At 37.4% G+C, this 15,484-nt stretch overlaps 8 protein-coding genes across 8 annotated transcripts; 5 read left to right on the top strand and 3 right to left on the bottom strand.

Moving 5' to 3' along the window:
- On the top strand, positions 1-1,633 carry EV154DRAFT_520974 (DNA glycosylase). The gene is made up of 7 exons (XM_051602858.1): positions 1-452; positions 508-529; positions 589-648; positions 702-874; positions 931-1,090; positions 1,154-1,276; positions 1,335-1,633. The coding sequence occupies exons 1-7, from the start codon at positions 352-354 to the stop codon at positions 1,584-1,586; spliced, it is 891 nt and encodes a 296-aa protein (XP_051453843.1). The 5' UTR covers positions 1-351; the 3' UTR covers positions 1,587-1,633.
- Positions 1,586-4,128, bottom strand: EV154DRAFT_520980 (P-loop containing nucleoside triphosphate hydrolase protein). The gene is made up of 11 exons (XM_051602859.1): positions 3,695-4,128; positions 3,498-3,631; positions 3,409-3,414; positions 3,204-3,269; positions 3,023-3,139; positions 2,882-2,963; positions 2,760-2,827; positions 2,554-2,697; positions 2,365-2,483; positions 1,971-2,303; positions 1,586-1,915 (listed from the first exon to the last, which is right to left on the bottom strand). The coding sequence occupies exons 1-11, from the start codon at positions 4,056-4,058 to the stop codon at positions 1,609-1,611; spliced, it is 1,740 nt and encodes a 579-aa protein (XP_051453844.1). The 5' UTR covers positions 4,059-4,128; the 3' UTR covers positions 1,586-1,608.
- Positions 4,129-4,185: 57 nt separating this feature from the next.
- Positions 4,186-5,171, top strand: EV154DRAFT_520982 (uncharacterized protein). The gene has a single exon (XM_051602860.1). It carries the CDS (start codon positions 4,202-4,204, stop codon positions 4,952-4,954), a length of 753 nt encoding a protein of 250 aa, XP_051453845.1. The 5' UTR covers positions 4,186-4,201; the 3' UTR covers positions 4,955-5,171.
- On the bottom strand, positions 5,017-6,539 carry EV154DRAFT_520984 (uncharacterized protein). Its single transcript, XM_051602861.1, has 3 exons — positions 6,361-6,539; positions 5,389-6,306; positions 5,017-5,327 (listed from the first exon to the last, which is right to left on the bottom strand). Exons 1-3 carry the CDS (start codon positions 6,512-6,514, stop codon positions 5,212-5,214), a joined length of 1,188 nt encoding a protein of 395 aa, XP_051453846.1. The 5' UTR covers positions 6,515-6,539; the 3' UTR covers positions 5,017-5,211.
- A 639-nt stretch (positions 6,540-7,178) lies between these two features.
- Positions 7,179-8,051, top strand: EV154DRAFT_520987 (uncharacterized protein). Its single transcript, XM_051602862.1, has 3 exons — positions 7,179-7,542; positions 7,601-7,887; positions 7,952-8,051. The coding sequence occupies exons 1-3, from the start codon at positions 7,503-7,505 to the stop codon at positions 8,003-8,005; spliced, it is 381 nt and encodes a 126-aa protein (XP_051453847.1). The 5' UTR covers positions 7,179-7,502; the 3' UTR covers positions 8,006-8,051.
- EV154DRAFT_520990 (uncharacterized protein) lies at positions 8,052-8,621 on the top strand. The gene is made up of 3 exons (XM_051602863.1): positions 8,052-8,151; positions 8,218-8,382; positions 8,444-8,621. Exons 1-3 carry the CDS (start codon positions 8,087-8,089, stop codon positions 8,556-8,558), a joined length of 345 nt encoding a protein of 114 aa, XP_051453848.1. The 5' UTR covers positions 8,052-8,086; the 3' UTR covers positions 8,559-8,621.
- On the bottom strand, positions 8,622-11,003 carry EV154DRAFT_605573 (uncharacterized protein). Its single transcript, XM_051607480.1, has 2 exons — positions 9,810-11,003; positions 8,622-9,747 (listed from the first exon to the last, which is right to left on the bottom strand). Exons 1-2 carry the CDS (start codon positions 10,738-10,740, stop codon positions 8,636-8,638), a joined length of 2,043 nt encoding a protein of 680 aa, XP_051453849.1. The 5' UTR covers positions 10,741-11,003; the 3' UTR covers positions 8,622-8,635.
- A 907-nt stretch (positions 11,004-11,910) lies between these two features.
- On the top strand, positions 11,911-15,005 carry EV154DRAFT_567510 (uncharacterized protein; the record flags this gene model as incomplete). Its single annotated transcript, XM_051606024.1, has 2 exons — positions 11,911-12,475; positions 12,547-15,005. The coding sequence occupies 2 exons, from the start codon at positions 11,911-11,913 to the stop codon at positions 15,003-15,005; spliced, it is 3,024 nt and encodes a 1,007-aa protein (XP_051453850.1).
- Positions 15,006-15,484: the final 479 nt, after the last annotated feature.

Below are 15,484 nucleotides of genomic sequence, written 5' to 3' on the forward strand. Positions count from 1 at the left end.
GTTTATCTCTGTTTTGAGAACATTTCGAAATGGCAAAAGAATCTCGAGCAAAAGAGGACAGCTCACAGTTTATGCTTCCAGTATTTACAGCGACGATGGAAATACCCTTTATGCATCAGGTATTATAGACGACGATACGACTAGTACACTTTATGCCTCAAGTATATATAGTACGCGGTTGAATGATAAACCCTCTTTGTCCGTAGACATTTGCAGCAGCTGCGGACTGTTGTGGTGGATTTGGCTGCACCTTTTGTGCTTGCTTACTAGTTTTTTATCAAACAGCGCAATTACAAAAATAAAAATGCAGGAAAACATTTTTTTTATTCTTTTTCCATTTTTCATTTAACCATGTCAAGCTCAATAATAGCAATGGCTAGTCGTCAAAGCCTTAGACTTTCTAAAAAGACTCCTGTTCAATACAAGGAACCGAAAATACCATTGAAAAAAACGCGAGTATTACATATGTGGCCTATAAAATATCGCAACTAATCCATTTTTGCGCAGTAAAAAAAATCTCGTTCAAAAGGTAAAAACTCTGGGGTTGTGGCCAATAGAGTCAATATTTACGTTTTTTTTTTTACATAGCCTACAGCTGTCACTAAAAAGGTTACTACCAGAAAGGTCACTACGAAAAAGTTGAAAGAGGTAACATATACATAAATACATCATATAAAAAAAAATCTTACCCGCTATAATAGGTAAAGCATGAATTATCAATCCATAATTTTGATATGTTGGATGGAACACATTTGGAGGATGCTGTTAAACACATGCAAAAACATGACCCGAAACTTGCAGTTCATTTGGATGAGGCCGCAGTTACAGCCTTTCGTGAGAGAATGGGCAGAGTAGACGGTTCTAATCCATTTATGTAAGTCATTCTACTGGTTGTATCAAAACTTTGTGATTTATTTAAGTATGATGTAGTTCGTTAACAAGAGCTATTGTGTATCAACAAATTCACGGCAAAGCAGCAGCTTCAATCTATGCTCGTTTTTTGAATCTTTTTGAAACAGTTCCTACACCTGCTGATGTACTCAAGAAAAGTACAGAGGAATTAAAATCGGCCGGATTATCTGGCAGAAAGGTATACATAATAATAAGATAAAAGCCTGTTCCATAACGTACTTACTTTGAACAAAAAAAAAAGGTGGAATACATCCAAAATCTTGCAGCACATTTTGAAGATGGTTCAATAACACCCGAGAAATTTAGTGAAATGTCGGATCAAGAAATTTCCAATCAACTATGCGCTGTTAAAGGAATAGGACAGGTAAAGAAATGTAGGAAGACATGTAATCTGCATACTCACTCACGCGGAAAATACACAGTGGACTGTTGATATGTTTTTAATGCTGGATTTGCATCATCCAGACGTACTTCCTCTAGGTGACTTGGCTGTTCGAAAAGGTGTAGCCAAACATTTTGGATTAACTTTACCCACCGATAAAAAAAAGATTTTTCCATCTGCAGATACAATGATGGAGCTTACGGAACTTTGGAAGCCTTATCGTAGCTTAGGATCTTGGCTCATGTGGCGTACCTCAAACACAGTGATCACTGGTGATAAGGAACAAAAATAGAAAATAAAGAAAAATAAAAAGTTTATTGTCTCTTTGATGTAAAACTAAATGCATCTCGTTCATTCACCAATAATTGAGTGACCTGAAGTTCAGCGCGCGTAATATTTAATTCGGCTTCTAATTGTGCAATTTCATCGGGTAAGCTTCTCGTTTCCTCCATGACGGATTTGAGCTGTCCAAGCTGGGTACTACTGCTTGCTGCAAGTGTATCGAAATCCACTCGTAATTTATTGATTACTTTCCAAGGGTCCTCTTCCTCATCTTTTGCATACTTTAGAAGTTTACTGAATGATTTAGAGGTAAGAATATACTGCGATTTACAATACAATCTAACAAAAATGATGAATACATACAAAAAGGAATTAAATCACTACAACATGTTACCTTTGTTCAAGAACCGACTTGATCTTTGCCAGATCATTTCGCTTTTCTTTTTCCGTTTCAAGTTTCTCCAACTTTAACGAAAGAAAGGTTATTTCGTTTGTATACCTTACCAAAAGGGATCTGTCTTCTGATATCTCGCAAACCTTGGGCGAGGTAGGGATTCGTTTAATACGCGATGCAAAGTTCAGTGTTTCAAACGTGGGTATCTCATCTTGACTCGCAGAGTCCATGTCTACTGTACAAATACACACCACATTATGTTGTCCCATAAAACTAGGCTGAAGCAGTCGTGTTAATTTTGAATCATGATATGGCGGAAGAGGGTGTCCAGCACTAAATATAATTAAGATGTCAATCCTATTTTTGACATGTACGTTTGTATTTAAAAGTTTACGTTTTTCCTGTTTCTGATAAATTGTGCACAATAGCTTCAAGTGCCATACAACTCTTGTTGATTGGGCTTTTGAGGACTTGATATATAGATTTATCATTACTGGCTAAATCAATAAGGTACTGTTTTTTTAAAAAAGAAAGATATGGGATCAGTCTTTGGTGTATTTCCAACTTTCTATTTTTGACATACTAGATAAGAGATTTGAATAGTCTCTCTTTTTTTGTTCTTGGGAACTCGTGTTTTACGTGTCGAGCTACTTGTATTACTACTGTTACTACTAGCAACGCTTGCATTACTACTGGTGTTTAATGGCAACTCTCTTCTTTCTACCGTCTATCCATAGGTTAATTTAGTAACAAAAAAAAAAAACTCTTGCAACCCTTTTCTTTTCTTACCACTTGTGTAAATGTGTGGGATCTACTATGATGACTATCATAGTTACTGGATAGTAAATACCGATTTGCTAAATACACAGGTTAGATCCCACATATTTCTCATTTTAATAAAGAATGGTTACCTTCTCCCTTTTGTAAGTATTGTAAAGCTTCAGAAGAACATGTGATGATTTGTTCCCTTAACGAACTGACATAGGCACCTCTCTATGTAAATGCGATAAACAATGAATATTCTGTGGATAAGGATCCATTTCTGTTCTTACCCTTTTGTTCTCATCCGATATTTTCAACGCGGTGCCTCCTTCTACCAATAGATCACGGATAATTTCATTCGATATCTCGAAATAAGATAGGGATAGGATATATTCATGGTCGTTATCCTAGATATAAAGTCAGTTTAAAAGCTCAATTTTCTTTTTTTTTTTTTTGGCAGGAACAGCTTACATTTTTGATCGTGTCAAAGAGAGTGTCAAATGAGAATGAAATTAGCCCTGGATCATGTCTATTACCTAATAGTGGAAATTGTTAACTTTTTATTTATTTTTTGTTTATTTGAACTTACCGAGCTATAATAAATCAATGCAGTTTTCGTTAATAAAAAAGAAATAATGGTAAGAAAGAAAAAAAGAACAAAAAAATATATAATTACCATTGTCTAAAAGAGATAATAAATAACTGGACATCATTAAATATATAAATAAACAAGCACCCTCCGAAATGATGCCTCGAACCACTTACTTGTGTTTTTCCTGACCCAGGTTGACCATATGTGAATACAGTACCACTCAAACCTTTCATGACATTTTGAACTGTAGATTTCACGCAAGTTTCAAAAATCTTTTGGTTACTAGTACTTCCACGAAATACATGATCTATTAAAAAAAAAAAGTTGGATTTTAATATGCCAAATTCATTCTCTATTGTTTGTATTCTACCAAATTCAAATTTTTTGGTGCTCTTTGTTCCGATATAGCGCATGGTGTCATCGCTTACTTGCCAATTTGGGTCGTCATTATCCACATAGAGCCGTATAGCACTCTTGAACCGATATTTGGCTTGTTGCGAAAACATACTAGTAAGCCAATTATTCGAAAGTGAGGAGCTAGAAGAGCTCGAGGAAGTCCGTCTTCTATGAACTCGCGGTGTCGTGGTTGCCCTTTGCTTTGTTGTCGTAGTTGGCATGGTGCGAGATGAAGTCTTGGTGGGCCGAGGTAGGAGTGAGCCACCTAAGGTAGACGTTGACACTGATTTGACCGGTATCCTACTTGATTCCAAATAATTTGTTGTCAATGTCGCCATGTGTTCGTTATAATAATAATAAAAGCAGAAAAGAGGAGGAAAAAGGAGTAAAGTGATTGGGAGTTTGAAAACCTCAGGTTATAAAAAGGAAAAAAAAAAAAAAAAAAAAAAAAAAACTCCCCTTTATTACACACTTTTTGTGAATGGGAGTTTTATTACAAATTTCGGCGTGGGCAGTGACCACGATAGCAGCCGATTATACTTTTCATAGATACCTATGTCCCAAAGACACCAAAATACCTATTGCCACTGTCATTGCAGTAAACGAGATAGAGGAACCAAAGAAAGTGGTTCAAACGATGGCATGGCAAATAGCCAGTCAGCCTAATAGTTTATTGTTTGATTTTTCGGGCTTAGGAATCGATCGGCAACAAATATTTGACGTGCTTCATTCCAATTTATCTCCCCTTGTTACAGCCGGTGTCAAGATCTCCAGTGACAATGCAAACGTGATGGAAATCACCTTACAGAGTACGAATGTTCTCTTATTAAAACAGACACGATCGATATTAAAGCACAGAGGAATGAAACTAATAAAGCCTTCGATATACCTGTTGCCTACCAGTACCTTGTCTCACGACCCACAAACCTTGTATTGGGTGGTGCGAATATTTCATTTACCACTGGATGCAACGTTATTATTAGACCAAGACCAACATCGTAAAAAATTGGCGGAGGCCGTTACCAATAGTTTCAATCAATCTGCAATCACTGTGAAGCCTAAAAATATATTTTACGAAACCGTCACACGGTTGTCTAATACGATTTATACTGGTACCGTTTCTGTCTTGATGAAGGAAGACGTGTTTAAGAAGTCCGTTATAACAGCACAACGCAGGTTTGTTTACTTGTCTTTTTACAAGCATCACTTTGAAATAGACATCAAAAGCCTTTAGATTTTTTTAAATCTTTTTGAATTCCAGGGCCAGACATTCTCATGAAACTTGACCAAATACCATTTTCCGTTTAAAAAGAGATATTTATAGAAATAAATTTTTTTTTGAAAGAGAGCAAAAAAAAAAAAAAAAAAAAATATTGGGTTGTACATGTTATTTAGATGTATTAATGAAAAAAAAGGGGGTGGGGATGAAAAGAAAGGGTGTATATTTGGAAGGATATTTACATAATAGTACAGAGTGTATAAAGATGTGATCTAAGCGGGTGGGTACATCATCTTGGAAATATGATCAGGTACATCATCATGAGCATATCTCCATTCAGGATGATGATATAATTGTAAAGTGTTACTGGCGTACCATTTAGGGTAATCTAAATTTAAAAATTAGTACAAATAGAATTACAAAAAAGCCAAAATTTATAAATACTTTACCCATAGAACTAGGATGATTGAGTTTGCCTTGAATATCTAGTGCCACTAAATCGGCTCTACAGGAGCTATCACGATGTGTTTGAAGTTTATAAAATGTAGGTGACATTTGACATTTATGACCGCTACGATAAGCGAGGAATGTAAGCGCGGCTTGATCTTGACGATGATTGATACGAGAGGAACCAGGAGGAGCAATACAATTTTTATCCATACCGCAATCTAACCAAGGCTTGATGATTTCCGTCATAATGGTGTGGTTAGAAGCATCAAAACCTAAAGCTGCACCATTACAATTGATATTACGAGCATATTCCTCAGGGTCTGCATGATAATAATCATACATGCCTGGGTGGGTCCAGTCCGCCATACGCTTACTGGAACGTGGAGACCAAAAACCACCATTCTTACGTACGACACCGGCAATTGTCTTTAAGAATTCAGGTGTCACCATATTTCCGGCATCAAGCCAGATTAAAATACCGTTGGAGCTTTCCGTATATTTGATACTGGCTTCATGAACAATACCCGTCTTCCACGCATACTCTCCGGCATTGATAGCAACATCCCAGAATCTAGGGTACTTGAAATAATCAAATGTTTCAAGGTCATCTACTAATCCATTTTCCACAAATTGTTCAAGCACAGGTAATTGAGTGCGGTTCATACCAATATTATATACAACAATACGAGGGAATTCATCTACTTCTACTTGAGAGCGAAGATCATATAAAGAATAGAGGAAGTTCTCTAAAGAGCAAAGATGGTTGGCGCTGGATGCTGTAACGATAGTGAAAGGATATGTTGTTGGCTTGGGTAAGACGGGATGTGTTACATGTTTGGGTATGATTTCTTGTGCTTCGCCTACTGTTTCGGATTGATATGGGTAACAGTCGGATGTAAGTGATGAACAGGCGTCGACTAATTAAAAGAGTTAGTATCTATGCAACACTAAGCTCAAAAGAAAAGACTCACCAGAAGTAGAAGGTGAGCTATACACGACTCTAATTTTCAAGGATGAAACAAAAAAGAATCCAATGAAAAATACAATTATAATAGGAATGCTCAGTCCATTCTTAATAAATGGCTTAGGTGCAATGATTGCTGATTTCTGTGTGCCTGCCATCATGTGAAAAAAATAATAAAAATAAAAAGAGAGAGAAACAAAAAAATAAAAATAAATAGAGGTCCTTTTTATATTAATTTTCCAAGGTCTTTCTTGTTTTGGGGACGGGGTGACCCATATTTAGATCTCCTCCCCTCATATTTTTAGAACAGAAAAAAAAAAAAAAAAAAAACTGTGCAGGTTTGTGTGTAACGCATTGATAAGGAGTTCTTTTGTCTGGTTATATTACAAGTTATTTAATAAATGTAGCTATTCATTTATTAGATTGTTAATATGCGCATACTTTTTCCTATTTAGACATTTATATCATAATCTGACGTTTTATTAGATTTTATTTAAACCAGGATTTTGTTATTGTTGCGGTTAATTATAGTTAAAGGGCTTGACCGAGTACAAGATTTTTTTATATGTATATATTTGGAGCCATGTTGTTTTCATTGTGTTCACCGTACATACATATAGGCCACGCTCCCCCCAAATATAATTTCTGCTAAAAAAGATGGGCTTAGTTAAACTCAAGACGCTGCGGTTTTAAAAATGTCATGCTGGTGAGGCTGAAAAAACATAAAAAAAATATGTATCAAACCTCTGTACTATAAAGAATTTATATTGGCACTGAACCAAAAAGATCAACCTATTCATGTCTTGTATATAAACTTCATTTACCTTTTAATACGGTCTTCTGACAGATTTCGTACTTTCTACGCAAAAAAAAACAAAGAGCTTTTTTCTTGTCTTACAGTTTCATAAAGACGGGATAAAAATAGGTTTCTATTTAAGCCACTCTGCCAGTAAAAGTTTGGTCTCCATTGTCTCGTTATGCAAACCATTGATCCTCATTGTTTCTTTGGAAAGTCTATCAAGGCCAAGGGAAACATATTATCTGTCACATGTTTTATCTGCTTTTACGGACAATGGTGGGTATTTTTTCCCCATTTTTTTTCTACTCTTTCATTTTTTATTTAGTACATATATATTTCATCCCCTTAATATGCTTATTCTTTTAGCACTCTTAGTTTTTATTTTAACGAGTAAGTAGACTGAATAAAGAGAGTTGAGAGTCAGAAACTCATCGATTTGCATAATTAGTATGCTGGTACTTCCGTAAACACATTAGGGAAGGCATGTCAACATTAGCAGACAAGACCAATCGTTTGTTTGGTTATCATTTATTGCCGACTCATGCCGGCTCATTCGAAACAGACATTGAAGATGGTTTAACTAGCTCTCAATTTGACTTGACAGCGAACCTTAATGAAGAGGATAGTAGAGCTGGTTTAAAGGATAAGGAAGAAATTATGAGAATTATGAAGAAACAAAATGTTTCCTTCGACGAAGCTCGTTTAATCCGTCAACAAAAAATATTAAAAAAGAATGTAAGTATAGTTTACCTATTCAATTGACTTTATTACTATGGTCACTCACTAATTGCCCTTGTAGAATATTGATCCTATCACTGGCTTGCCTCTGGACCCAAAGTTTGTCCAATTCTAATTTTTTTAACCAAAAATAAAATAATTCATACTCCCTTCTCAAAAAGCCACTCTCTTTTTCTTCTTCTTCATTTTGAGATAAATGTCGAAGCCTTGGTATAAAAATTACAAACCTTTGCAAGAATGGCAGTACTTGAAGGTTAAAATGTAACTTTTCTCCCCCTTGTCCTCACTTTGAACAATTTTTTTTTAATACTGATAACGATGTGTTAGTTGGTCTGACGAAGATCTTGACGTGCAAGTCACCGAACTCTCCTTTCGAATGAGTATTCAACAAGCATTAGAGACGATCTTTGGACGCGTTGGTGCCTCTTGTTACATTAATATCTTGGACTGGAGCCAATATCACAACGAGGGCATTATCAAGGTGAAACAAAGGTATATTCGGGAGTTCAGCTACTACATTATGTGTACATACTCACCAATTTCTTTTTTAAAGTGAATTAACAACAGTTTGGTCTGCCATGTTGACTCACCAATTCACCATTGCAAATAAACTTTGCACCCTGGATATCATTTCTTCCTCTGCTCACTTGATCAGTCTAGCAAATTAAAATACCTCCGTTTTTTTTTTATTGTACATATCAAATAAATTTTATTTTATTAATTTAAAAAAGAGGAGAAAGCTTAATTATTCAATGACAAGAGTATCCACAGGAGGTTCTTCAGCAACAGGCTCAGGAGTAGCTTCAGCTTCAGCAACAGGTTCATCCGCTGGTTCAACAACAGCTTCAACAACAGCAGCTTCAACAACAGCTTCAGGTTCAGGATCAGCTGCAGCTTCAGGTTCAGGATCAGCAACTGGCTCAGCGGCAGGCTCAGCCTCAGGTTCAGCCTCAGGTTCAACAACCTCGGGTTCAACAGCAGGCTCAACAGCAGGCTCAGGCTCCGGAGTAGGATCTTCAATTTCCGGCTCAGCAACAGGTTCCTCGGGTGGAGGAGCTTCCTCTTCCGCTGCAGGAGAAATCACAATATCGGGTTGAATAGGCGGAATAAAATGGTTCACTACGGATGGCCTATACCTTTCCGAACTATCGGTCAAATGCTGAATCCACGACTCCATATCTGCTGCAGATTTTGCTCTCAAGGTCCATGTGAAACGGTCAACACAACCTAACCTTGGCTTGGTCGTTCTCCATTCCTTGGGTAAGACAGTAGGGCATCCTTGGTTCTTTAGCAGGTTTCTTGACGCCGAATGAGGTTGTAATTGAAAGATCAAGTTATGGTGGAGGTTAGTAGATAACGACGAAACTTTGTAATGAGGTACAAAAATAGTGGCGTCTGGTTTCGATGGGTAGTCCTTGCCGTTACGATATTCATGCAAGAAGCCGGCAGGGGTCAGCACATAAATGTATTCATGCCAGTGATGAAGAATGAGGGATTTTCGTTCCATGCGCGCGGCAAAAATAGGTTGAAGTAGGGCGTGTGAATGGTTTGGGTATTGGAGATGATCTGGATGTCGAAACGCTGCAGTCTCAGACACTAAATGATCATTGTGCTGTTGACAGAAATGAAGCCAATCGCTGTCCATCTTGATATTATTAAAGGTTTCCATGATGGATTCAAGACCTCGGTCTGTACCCAAAGTAGAGGTTTCGCGCATGCTATAAATATGCTGGCATAATCGCCGGAATTCTTCTACAAGTTGTTCTTCCGAGATCAAGGTTTCTCGTTGAAGTCGAAGAACTGTCTCATGGATCTTATTCTCTTGGCGGTAAACTTTGACCATTTGTTTAACAACAGCTATTGATTATGATTGATTAGTACACATGGATTTTTTTTTTATAAAAGAACAGTAGCTTTACCTGCATTCATTAGCCATGGATCAGTTTTGCTGTGGCCATGGTATGGATGCTCATCAAAAAATACTAATTGTCTATCCAACTGCTTTAGTCGATCTGCCGCCTCTCTTTTCAGCGTTGTCAAAGTAGACAGCGACAAACGGTCATCGGAACGAATGGATTTAATCATCCACTTCAATTCTCGCTTAATATTGGCCAATGTTGGTATAGCTTCATTTCTTAAAAATGTAGCAAATTCAGCATGGTCTTTGGTTGTATTTGAATGGTAATCTTGCCAAGCATCGCACACCCCCCGAACGCCACCCTGAAAAGCAAAATGAAGCTGCAACAATCTTTCATCCTTGTAAAAACGCCTCCTCTTTCTCTTGTTTAAGGATCTTTTCCCTCCCTTGACGCGATGATTGTATCGTTTAGTAGCAGGTGACGGAAATATCATGACACGGTCAAGTTTTCGATAATTTTTGGCCACGCGTGTTTCAACGCTGGCCAGGACTTCAAAGTGATGTAGAAGACGCTTAGCCAGCAGGTACCATGCCTCGAGTCGTTCAATCAAGAGCCTGACAGGTTGAATACCTTGAGTAGGAGAGCCCGGTAGCGCATCGTCAAACAAGAAAGTTTCAAAAGCCGAAGGATAGGCTTTTCGAATGCCTCGTTTACGTGGTTTTAGAAAGACACGAAATTTATTACGTTTGTTGTCCACCGCAAATTGGGGAGGTGGGGACAGCAGAGGAGTGGTTTCTGGGATAGTTTGGATGGGCAAGTTAAACATGGATATAGATGGGAATAAGAGCTTAACGGAGGAAGGTGAACCAATTGTCGTTGGGGATGAAACGGCTGTATCGTCGCTGCTAGGATCTATCAGCTTTAGAGGCAAGACAACATTTTGGTTTCTGGAGCCTCGAAGCCAATGTCTTCTAGAAATTAAAGTAGACATAAAGTAAGAAAAAAGAACATTCAAGAAAAGAAAGAGAGAGTGTGTGAACCTCAACTACATATACCATTTACTTTATAATTAATGATTCGTTAAATTTATTGGCATATTTTAAAATCTTTACATAACTCGTAAATCGTCATTCAGCTAAGTGACTTGTTTAATCGGAACACTGTTCACGCTGTATGTCCAGACAATTTCAGGCTTTTAAGCCTTCCATTGAAAAGAAAAAAAATTACATTTTGCTATTTCTATAAGAAAATTGCATAATCATCGTATTTGCGTACAGTCCATAAAAAACTGTGTGAAAAAAACTATTTTCGATGTATGTACGTGTAACATTGATGACAAAAACAGAGTAGAATGATTGCTGAATGGATATGACGACAGTAGTAAACTGATTTTTTTTGTTAACTTGGAGCAGATCATTTTTAGAAATTGCTTTATTTATTTCACCAAATCAACTCTGCTTGAGTGGATTTTTGGTTTAGTAACAAGTGTTTAGTAATATCATTACTACAGCAGTAAACAGAAGTCTACTGCGGTATCTTATCAATGCACCAGTCTACTTGTGATACGAATGCTAAAGTTCAGGTCACATTTTAACTAAATAATAATAATAATAATAAAAAAGGGCTTTCATAGGAGACTAAGAAGCAAAAGACCCGGATCATTCCAACCCATCTCAATCGTTCAACATAAATAAATCGCATGTAAAAATGTTTTTGTATGTTTAAGCATGTTTCGTATTATCGGATGTGCCTGTGATTATGCAAAGTCTGTACCCAAGGATACGCAAAAAAAACTTCTGAAAACAATGGATATCTAATGGGGGAGAAAACGCACCACGTGTAACACAAGATTTAATTAGGCTGATAAATTCAATTCAATTAAAGGGTAAAAGTTAGCACTACCTCTTAAATATTCCCTGCAAGTTATGTAACTGTCAAACTATACACGATAAAGATTGCCCATACAAGCACATAATTTAGGTATAGTTTTTAGCGAGCATTTCATTCTCCTTCCTCCATATCTAAAACTTGCGTGTAACCCAGAAATCTCAGTCTTCCATTAACGGTTCTTGTATATTTTCTTTTAATCTGATTTCTTTTGTATTTTTTCTTTTTTTTTTTTTTTTTTTTTGTATTCTAATTTATCTATTTCTTCCAAATTATGGAACAAAACGTTCCAAATAGCTGGCATACTAAATCCATCGAAGTAGTAGCCCAGGAACTCAATACATCACTCACTCTTGGCTTGACTGAATCTGAAGTCATATCACGACAGACAATTTATGGATTAAACGAGCTTTCTTCCGATGGAGGCCTGACCTGGTTTACCGTATTTGTTCGACAACTGAAAGATGTCATGAACTGGATTTTTTTGGTTCTTGGTATCGTTTCCTATGTTTTAAACGATTTCATCACAGGCTCCATTTTGATCATGGTTGCTGTAGTCAACGTATACTTATCGTTTCATCAAGAGTACGCAGCAGAGCAAACTTTAGCTGCCCTTCGAAATTTGTCTTCGCCTAGAGCCGATGTTATCCGTGATGGCGTAGAAATAACCGTAGATAGCATAGAACTTGTACCGGGCGATCTATTACTGGTTAAAGAAGGCGATTCAGCTGCTGCTGATGCTCGTATTATTTACGTCTCAAACTTGGAAACGGATGAAGCATTACTGACAGGAGAGTCACTTCCTGTTAAAAAAAAGTTGATAGTATTAGACAAAATAGGTAAAAAAAAAGAGAGAGAAAAAAAAAGCAAGCAACCTCAATCTCACTATAAATGCTTTTGTTTTCCAAAGGCGAACCTTTGGGTGATCGCATCAATATGTTATACAGCTCTACAACTATTTCAAAAGGTAGAGGTCGAACTATTGTTACAGCAACGGGTATGCAGACCGAAATTGGTAAAATCGCTTCCAAATTGAATGAAGCGGATCAAGGGGAACGTACGCGCCTTCAAAAAAGTATGAGTAAAATGTATATTGTTCTTTTGATTACTGCTATTGTATCCGCCATCATCGTATTAGCTTCTGTAAAATTCAAGGCTAATTATGACATTGCTATGTACGCTATCACTGTTGCACTCTCCGTGTTACCCGCAGGTCTCACCACAGTCATGACTGTCACTTTGGTTTTGGGTGGCAAAGAAATGACAAAGCACCGTGCTATTGTTCGAAAATTGAAGTGCCTTGAAACTTTGGGAAGTGTCACAGCTATTTTTTCGGATAAAACAGGAACATTGACCATGGCAAAAATGGTAGTGGTCTGGTTTTGGACGCCCAAGGAAGGTTATTTTTATGTCACACCAAATGGTCTTGCACCTGAGGGCAAAGTTTATCGTACCTTTGATGAATTGATTGATAACCCATTAAATTCAGAAAAAACAGAATTGGTTGAAAAAGCAGAAGGTTCAATCTCTGAAGATACAAATCGCTTAATTGAGTGTGCCGCTCTTTGTAACATGTCAAGTATCAATAGACGTCAAATAGTTGTCGAGGACCTAAAAAAGGACATTGCCATCGCTCCAGAAGTTATCACACACAAAAAGAAGCACGAAGCAGCTACAATCGAATTCGATATGGGCGACCAAGATGAGGCAGAATCAGATGATTGGATTGCAAATGGCGCTCCTACAGAAGTCGCACTCCAAGTATTCGCTCACAAGTTTGGCAAAGGAAAACCTCAATTAACAGCTGAAATTGGTTGGGAACTTATTGAAGAATACCAATTTGATTCTACAGTCAAACGTATGTCTACTATCTGGTACAACCGACCTCTTGAGTATACATGTGTTTTTACTAAAGGTGCAGTTGAACGCATCATACCGTTATGTGTCAACCTATCTACGCAAGAAGCTCGAGACAATGTTATGAATCAAGCCAACGCCCTTGCCGCAAAAGGTTTACGCGTAATGGCTATGGCCTATCGGAATATTAAAGGAATGGATATAAACGCTGTCATTAATACAAGTAATGGTCGTAATCTTGTTGAGTGCGATCTAACGTTCTCTGGTATTACCGGTATTTATGACCCCCCTCGACCCGAGTCACGCCAAGCTGTAAGGGAGGCTCATAAGGCTGGTATTTCTGTCCATATGCTTACTGGTGATCATGAAATAACAGCCACTGCTATCGCAAAGGAACTCAACATATTGAATGAAAAAACCATGCCACCCGAAGCTCTTCGTACTCTTGTAATGACAGGCCCCCGGTTTGATGCACTTACTGATGAAGAAATCGACGCACTGCCTCATTTACCATTTGTCGTTGCCCGTTGCTCACCCGAAACCAAAGTCAAAATGATTCTTGCTTCCAAGCGTCGTAATAATATTTCAGCCATGACAGGAGATGGTGTCAATGACTCCCCTTCATTACGTATCGCAGATGTTGGTATTGCCATGGGTAAAAACGGTAGTGATGTTGCCAAACAAGCTTCAGATGTAATTCTCACTGATGACAATTTTGCAACCATTATTCGTGCTATCTCAGAAGGCCGTCGTATCTATCAAAATATGCAGCGATTTTTATTATACTTCTGGATTACGCTTTCTGGTCTTTGGGCGGTACTTTTGCTTTGTTTAGCCATACGAGATCCTGAGAACCGTAGTGTTGCACCCATTTCTACAATCCAAATGTTGTATCTCTATGTTTCTTTTACCCCACCTGCTGGAGTTCTGTCTGTTTTACCTGCCTCCAAAACAGTCATGACCGAACCTCCTAGACCCCCCACTGAGAGTATTTTTAATCGTGAACTTTTGTTAGATCTCTTTGTATACGCTTCCTTCTTTGCTGCAACATGTATGATTGCGTTTTTAGTTCCTTTATATACGATGGGACATCATGGCGTCGAAGCTTCTAACTGTGATTCCAATTTTGTCTATGAAGGCTGTTACTCCTTTTACCGTGCACGAGGCACACTTCTACTGTCACTTACCTTTGTTGCTCTCATTCTTATGATTCATTGTAGATCTTATCGAAACATTGAATGGGGACGTAAAGGATTGAAAGAAACTATCAGAAGTGCACCCATTACGCTAACCCTATTTTTTAATATCGTTTGCTTTTGTATCTTTTTCTATGTGCCTACTGTGGCTGTCAAGGGGTTCTATATGCTAGGTGTTACGTGGGAATGGGGATTGACAATGGCTCTAAGTGTTTTAGCAGTTGCTTTTGGAGAAGGATACAAGTTTTTGAAACGAAAGTATCTGAAGCCGGATGAAGCTCATATGTTAAGCGAATTTATTTGTATAGAAGACTAATAGAATATTACTGATTAACGATGTCTTTTGTTGGACATTCACATTCTAATAATAATAATAATAAAATACTTTAAAGAAGGTAGGTTGGTGATGTGGCATTGAAACTGTCATCCGTTTAATTTGATTAGTGATGGCAAATACTGACAAGCTTTCCTTCGATTGTGTTAAAATTAAGCATATCCAAAATATTGTCCAAATAACTCTTTTAAAATCATAATCACTTATTCTATTTATTGCTCTCCACATTCACCTAAAGTAATATTCTCGGCAACACTTTAAGGCTGCTGTTTGTACGTAGTGATGTTTATGAAGCCACATCAAAACCCATTTCTGTCATACAAATATCATCCCATTCGTCAAGACTCGACTTTATCAAACTAGGTTGATTAATCCATATAGATAGCAGCACTACACCTTCTTCTCTGGTTAGTATATTTCGGATACCTTTAGATACAAGCGACCGTTTTGTATTTAACTCC

Source organism: Mucor mucedo, assembly GCF_025094135.1.
Source record: "Mucor mucedo strain NRRL 3635 chromosome Unknown EV154scaffold_106, whole genome shotgun sequence".
NCBI classification, from domain to species: domain Eukaryota; kingdom Fungi; phylum Mucoromycota; class Mucoromycetes; order Mucorales; family Mucoraceae; genus Mucor; species Mucor mucedo.

Excerpts from the sequence above, each read along its gene's own strand:
- EV154DRAFT_520974 (XM_051602858.1), top strand. The coding sequence starts at position 352 with ATGTCAAGCTCAATAATAGCAATGGCTAGTCGTCAAAGCCTTAGACTT. Across the intron at positions 453-507 it reads AAAATACCATTGAAAAAAAC|TAAAAAAAATCTCGTTCAAA; the intron begins GCGAGTATTACA and ends ATTTTTGCGCAG. Across the intron at positions 530-588 it reads AAAAAAATCTCGTTCAAAAG|CCTACAGCTGTCACTAAAAA; the intron begins GTAAAAACTCTG and ends TTTTTTACATAG.
- EV154DRAFT_520980 (XM_051602859.1), bottom strand. The coding sequence starts at position 4,058 with ATGGCGACATTGACAACAAATTATTTGGAATCAAGTAGGATACCGGTC. Across the intron at positions 3,140-3,203 it reads TCTTTGACACGATCAAAAAT|GATAACGACCATGAATATAT; the intron begins GTAAGCTGTTCC and ends CTTTATATCTAG. Across the intron at positions 2,698-2,759 it reads CCCACACATTTACACAAGTG|ACGGTAGAAAGAAGAGAGTT; the intron begins GTAAGAAAAGAA and ends ACCTATGGATAG.
- EV154DRAFT_520982 (XM_051602860.1), top strand. The coding sequence starts at position 4,202 with ATGGGAGTTTTATTACAAATTTCGGCGTGGGCAGTGACCACGATAGCA.
- EV154DRAFT_520984 (XM_051602861.1), bottom strand. The coding sequence starts at position 6,514 with ATGATGGCAGGCACACAGAAATCAGCAATCATTGCACCTAAGCCATTT. Across the intron at positions 6,307-6,360 it reads TAGCTCACCTTCTACTTCTG|TCGACGCCTGTTCATCACTT; the intron begins GTGAGTCTTTTC and ends TCTTTTAATTAG. Across the intron at positions 5,328-5,388 it reads CAATCATCCTAGTTCTATGG|ATTACCCTAAATGGTACGCC; the intron begins GTAAAGTATTTA and ends TTTTAAATTTAG.
- EV154DRAFT_520987 (XM_051602862.1), top strand. The coding sequence starts at position 7,503 with ATGCTTATTCTTTTAGCACTCTTAGTTTTTATTTTAACGA. Across the intron at positions 7,543-7,600 it reads CTTAGTTTTTATTTTAACGA|TATGCTGGTACTTCCGTAAA; the intron begins GTAAGTAGACTG and ends TTGCATAATTAG. Across the intron at positions 7,888-7,951 it reads AAAAAATATTAAAAAAGAAT|AATATTGATCCTATCACTGG; the intron begins GTAAGTATAGTT and ends TTGCCCTTGTAG.
- EV154DRAFT_520990 (XM_051602863.1), top strand. The coding sequence starts at position 8,087 with ATGTCGAAGCCTTGGTATAAAAATTACAAACCTTTGCAAGAATGGCAG. Across the intron at positions 8,152-8,217 it reads CAGTACTTGAAGGTTAAAAT|TTGGTCTGACGAAGATCTTG; the intron begins GTAACTTTTCTC and ends ACGATGTGTTAG. Across the intron at positions 8,383-8,443 it reads ATTATCAAGGTGAAACAAAG|TGAATTAACAACAGTTTGGT; the intron begins GTATATTCGGGA and ends TCTTTTTTAAAG.
- EV154DRAFT_605573 (XM_051607480.1), bottom strand. The coding sequence starts at position 10,740 with ATGTCTACTTTAATTTCTAGAAGACATTGGCTTCGAGGCTCCAGAAAC. Across the intron at positions 9,748-9,809 it reads TCCATGGCTAATGAATGCAG|CTGTTGTTAAACAAATGGTC; the intron begins GTAAAGCTACTG and ends CATAATCAATAG.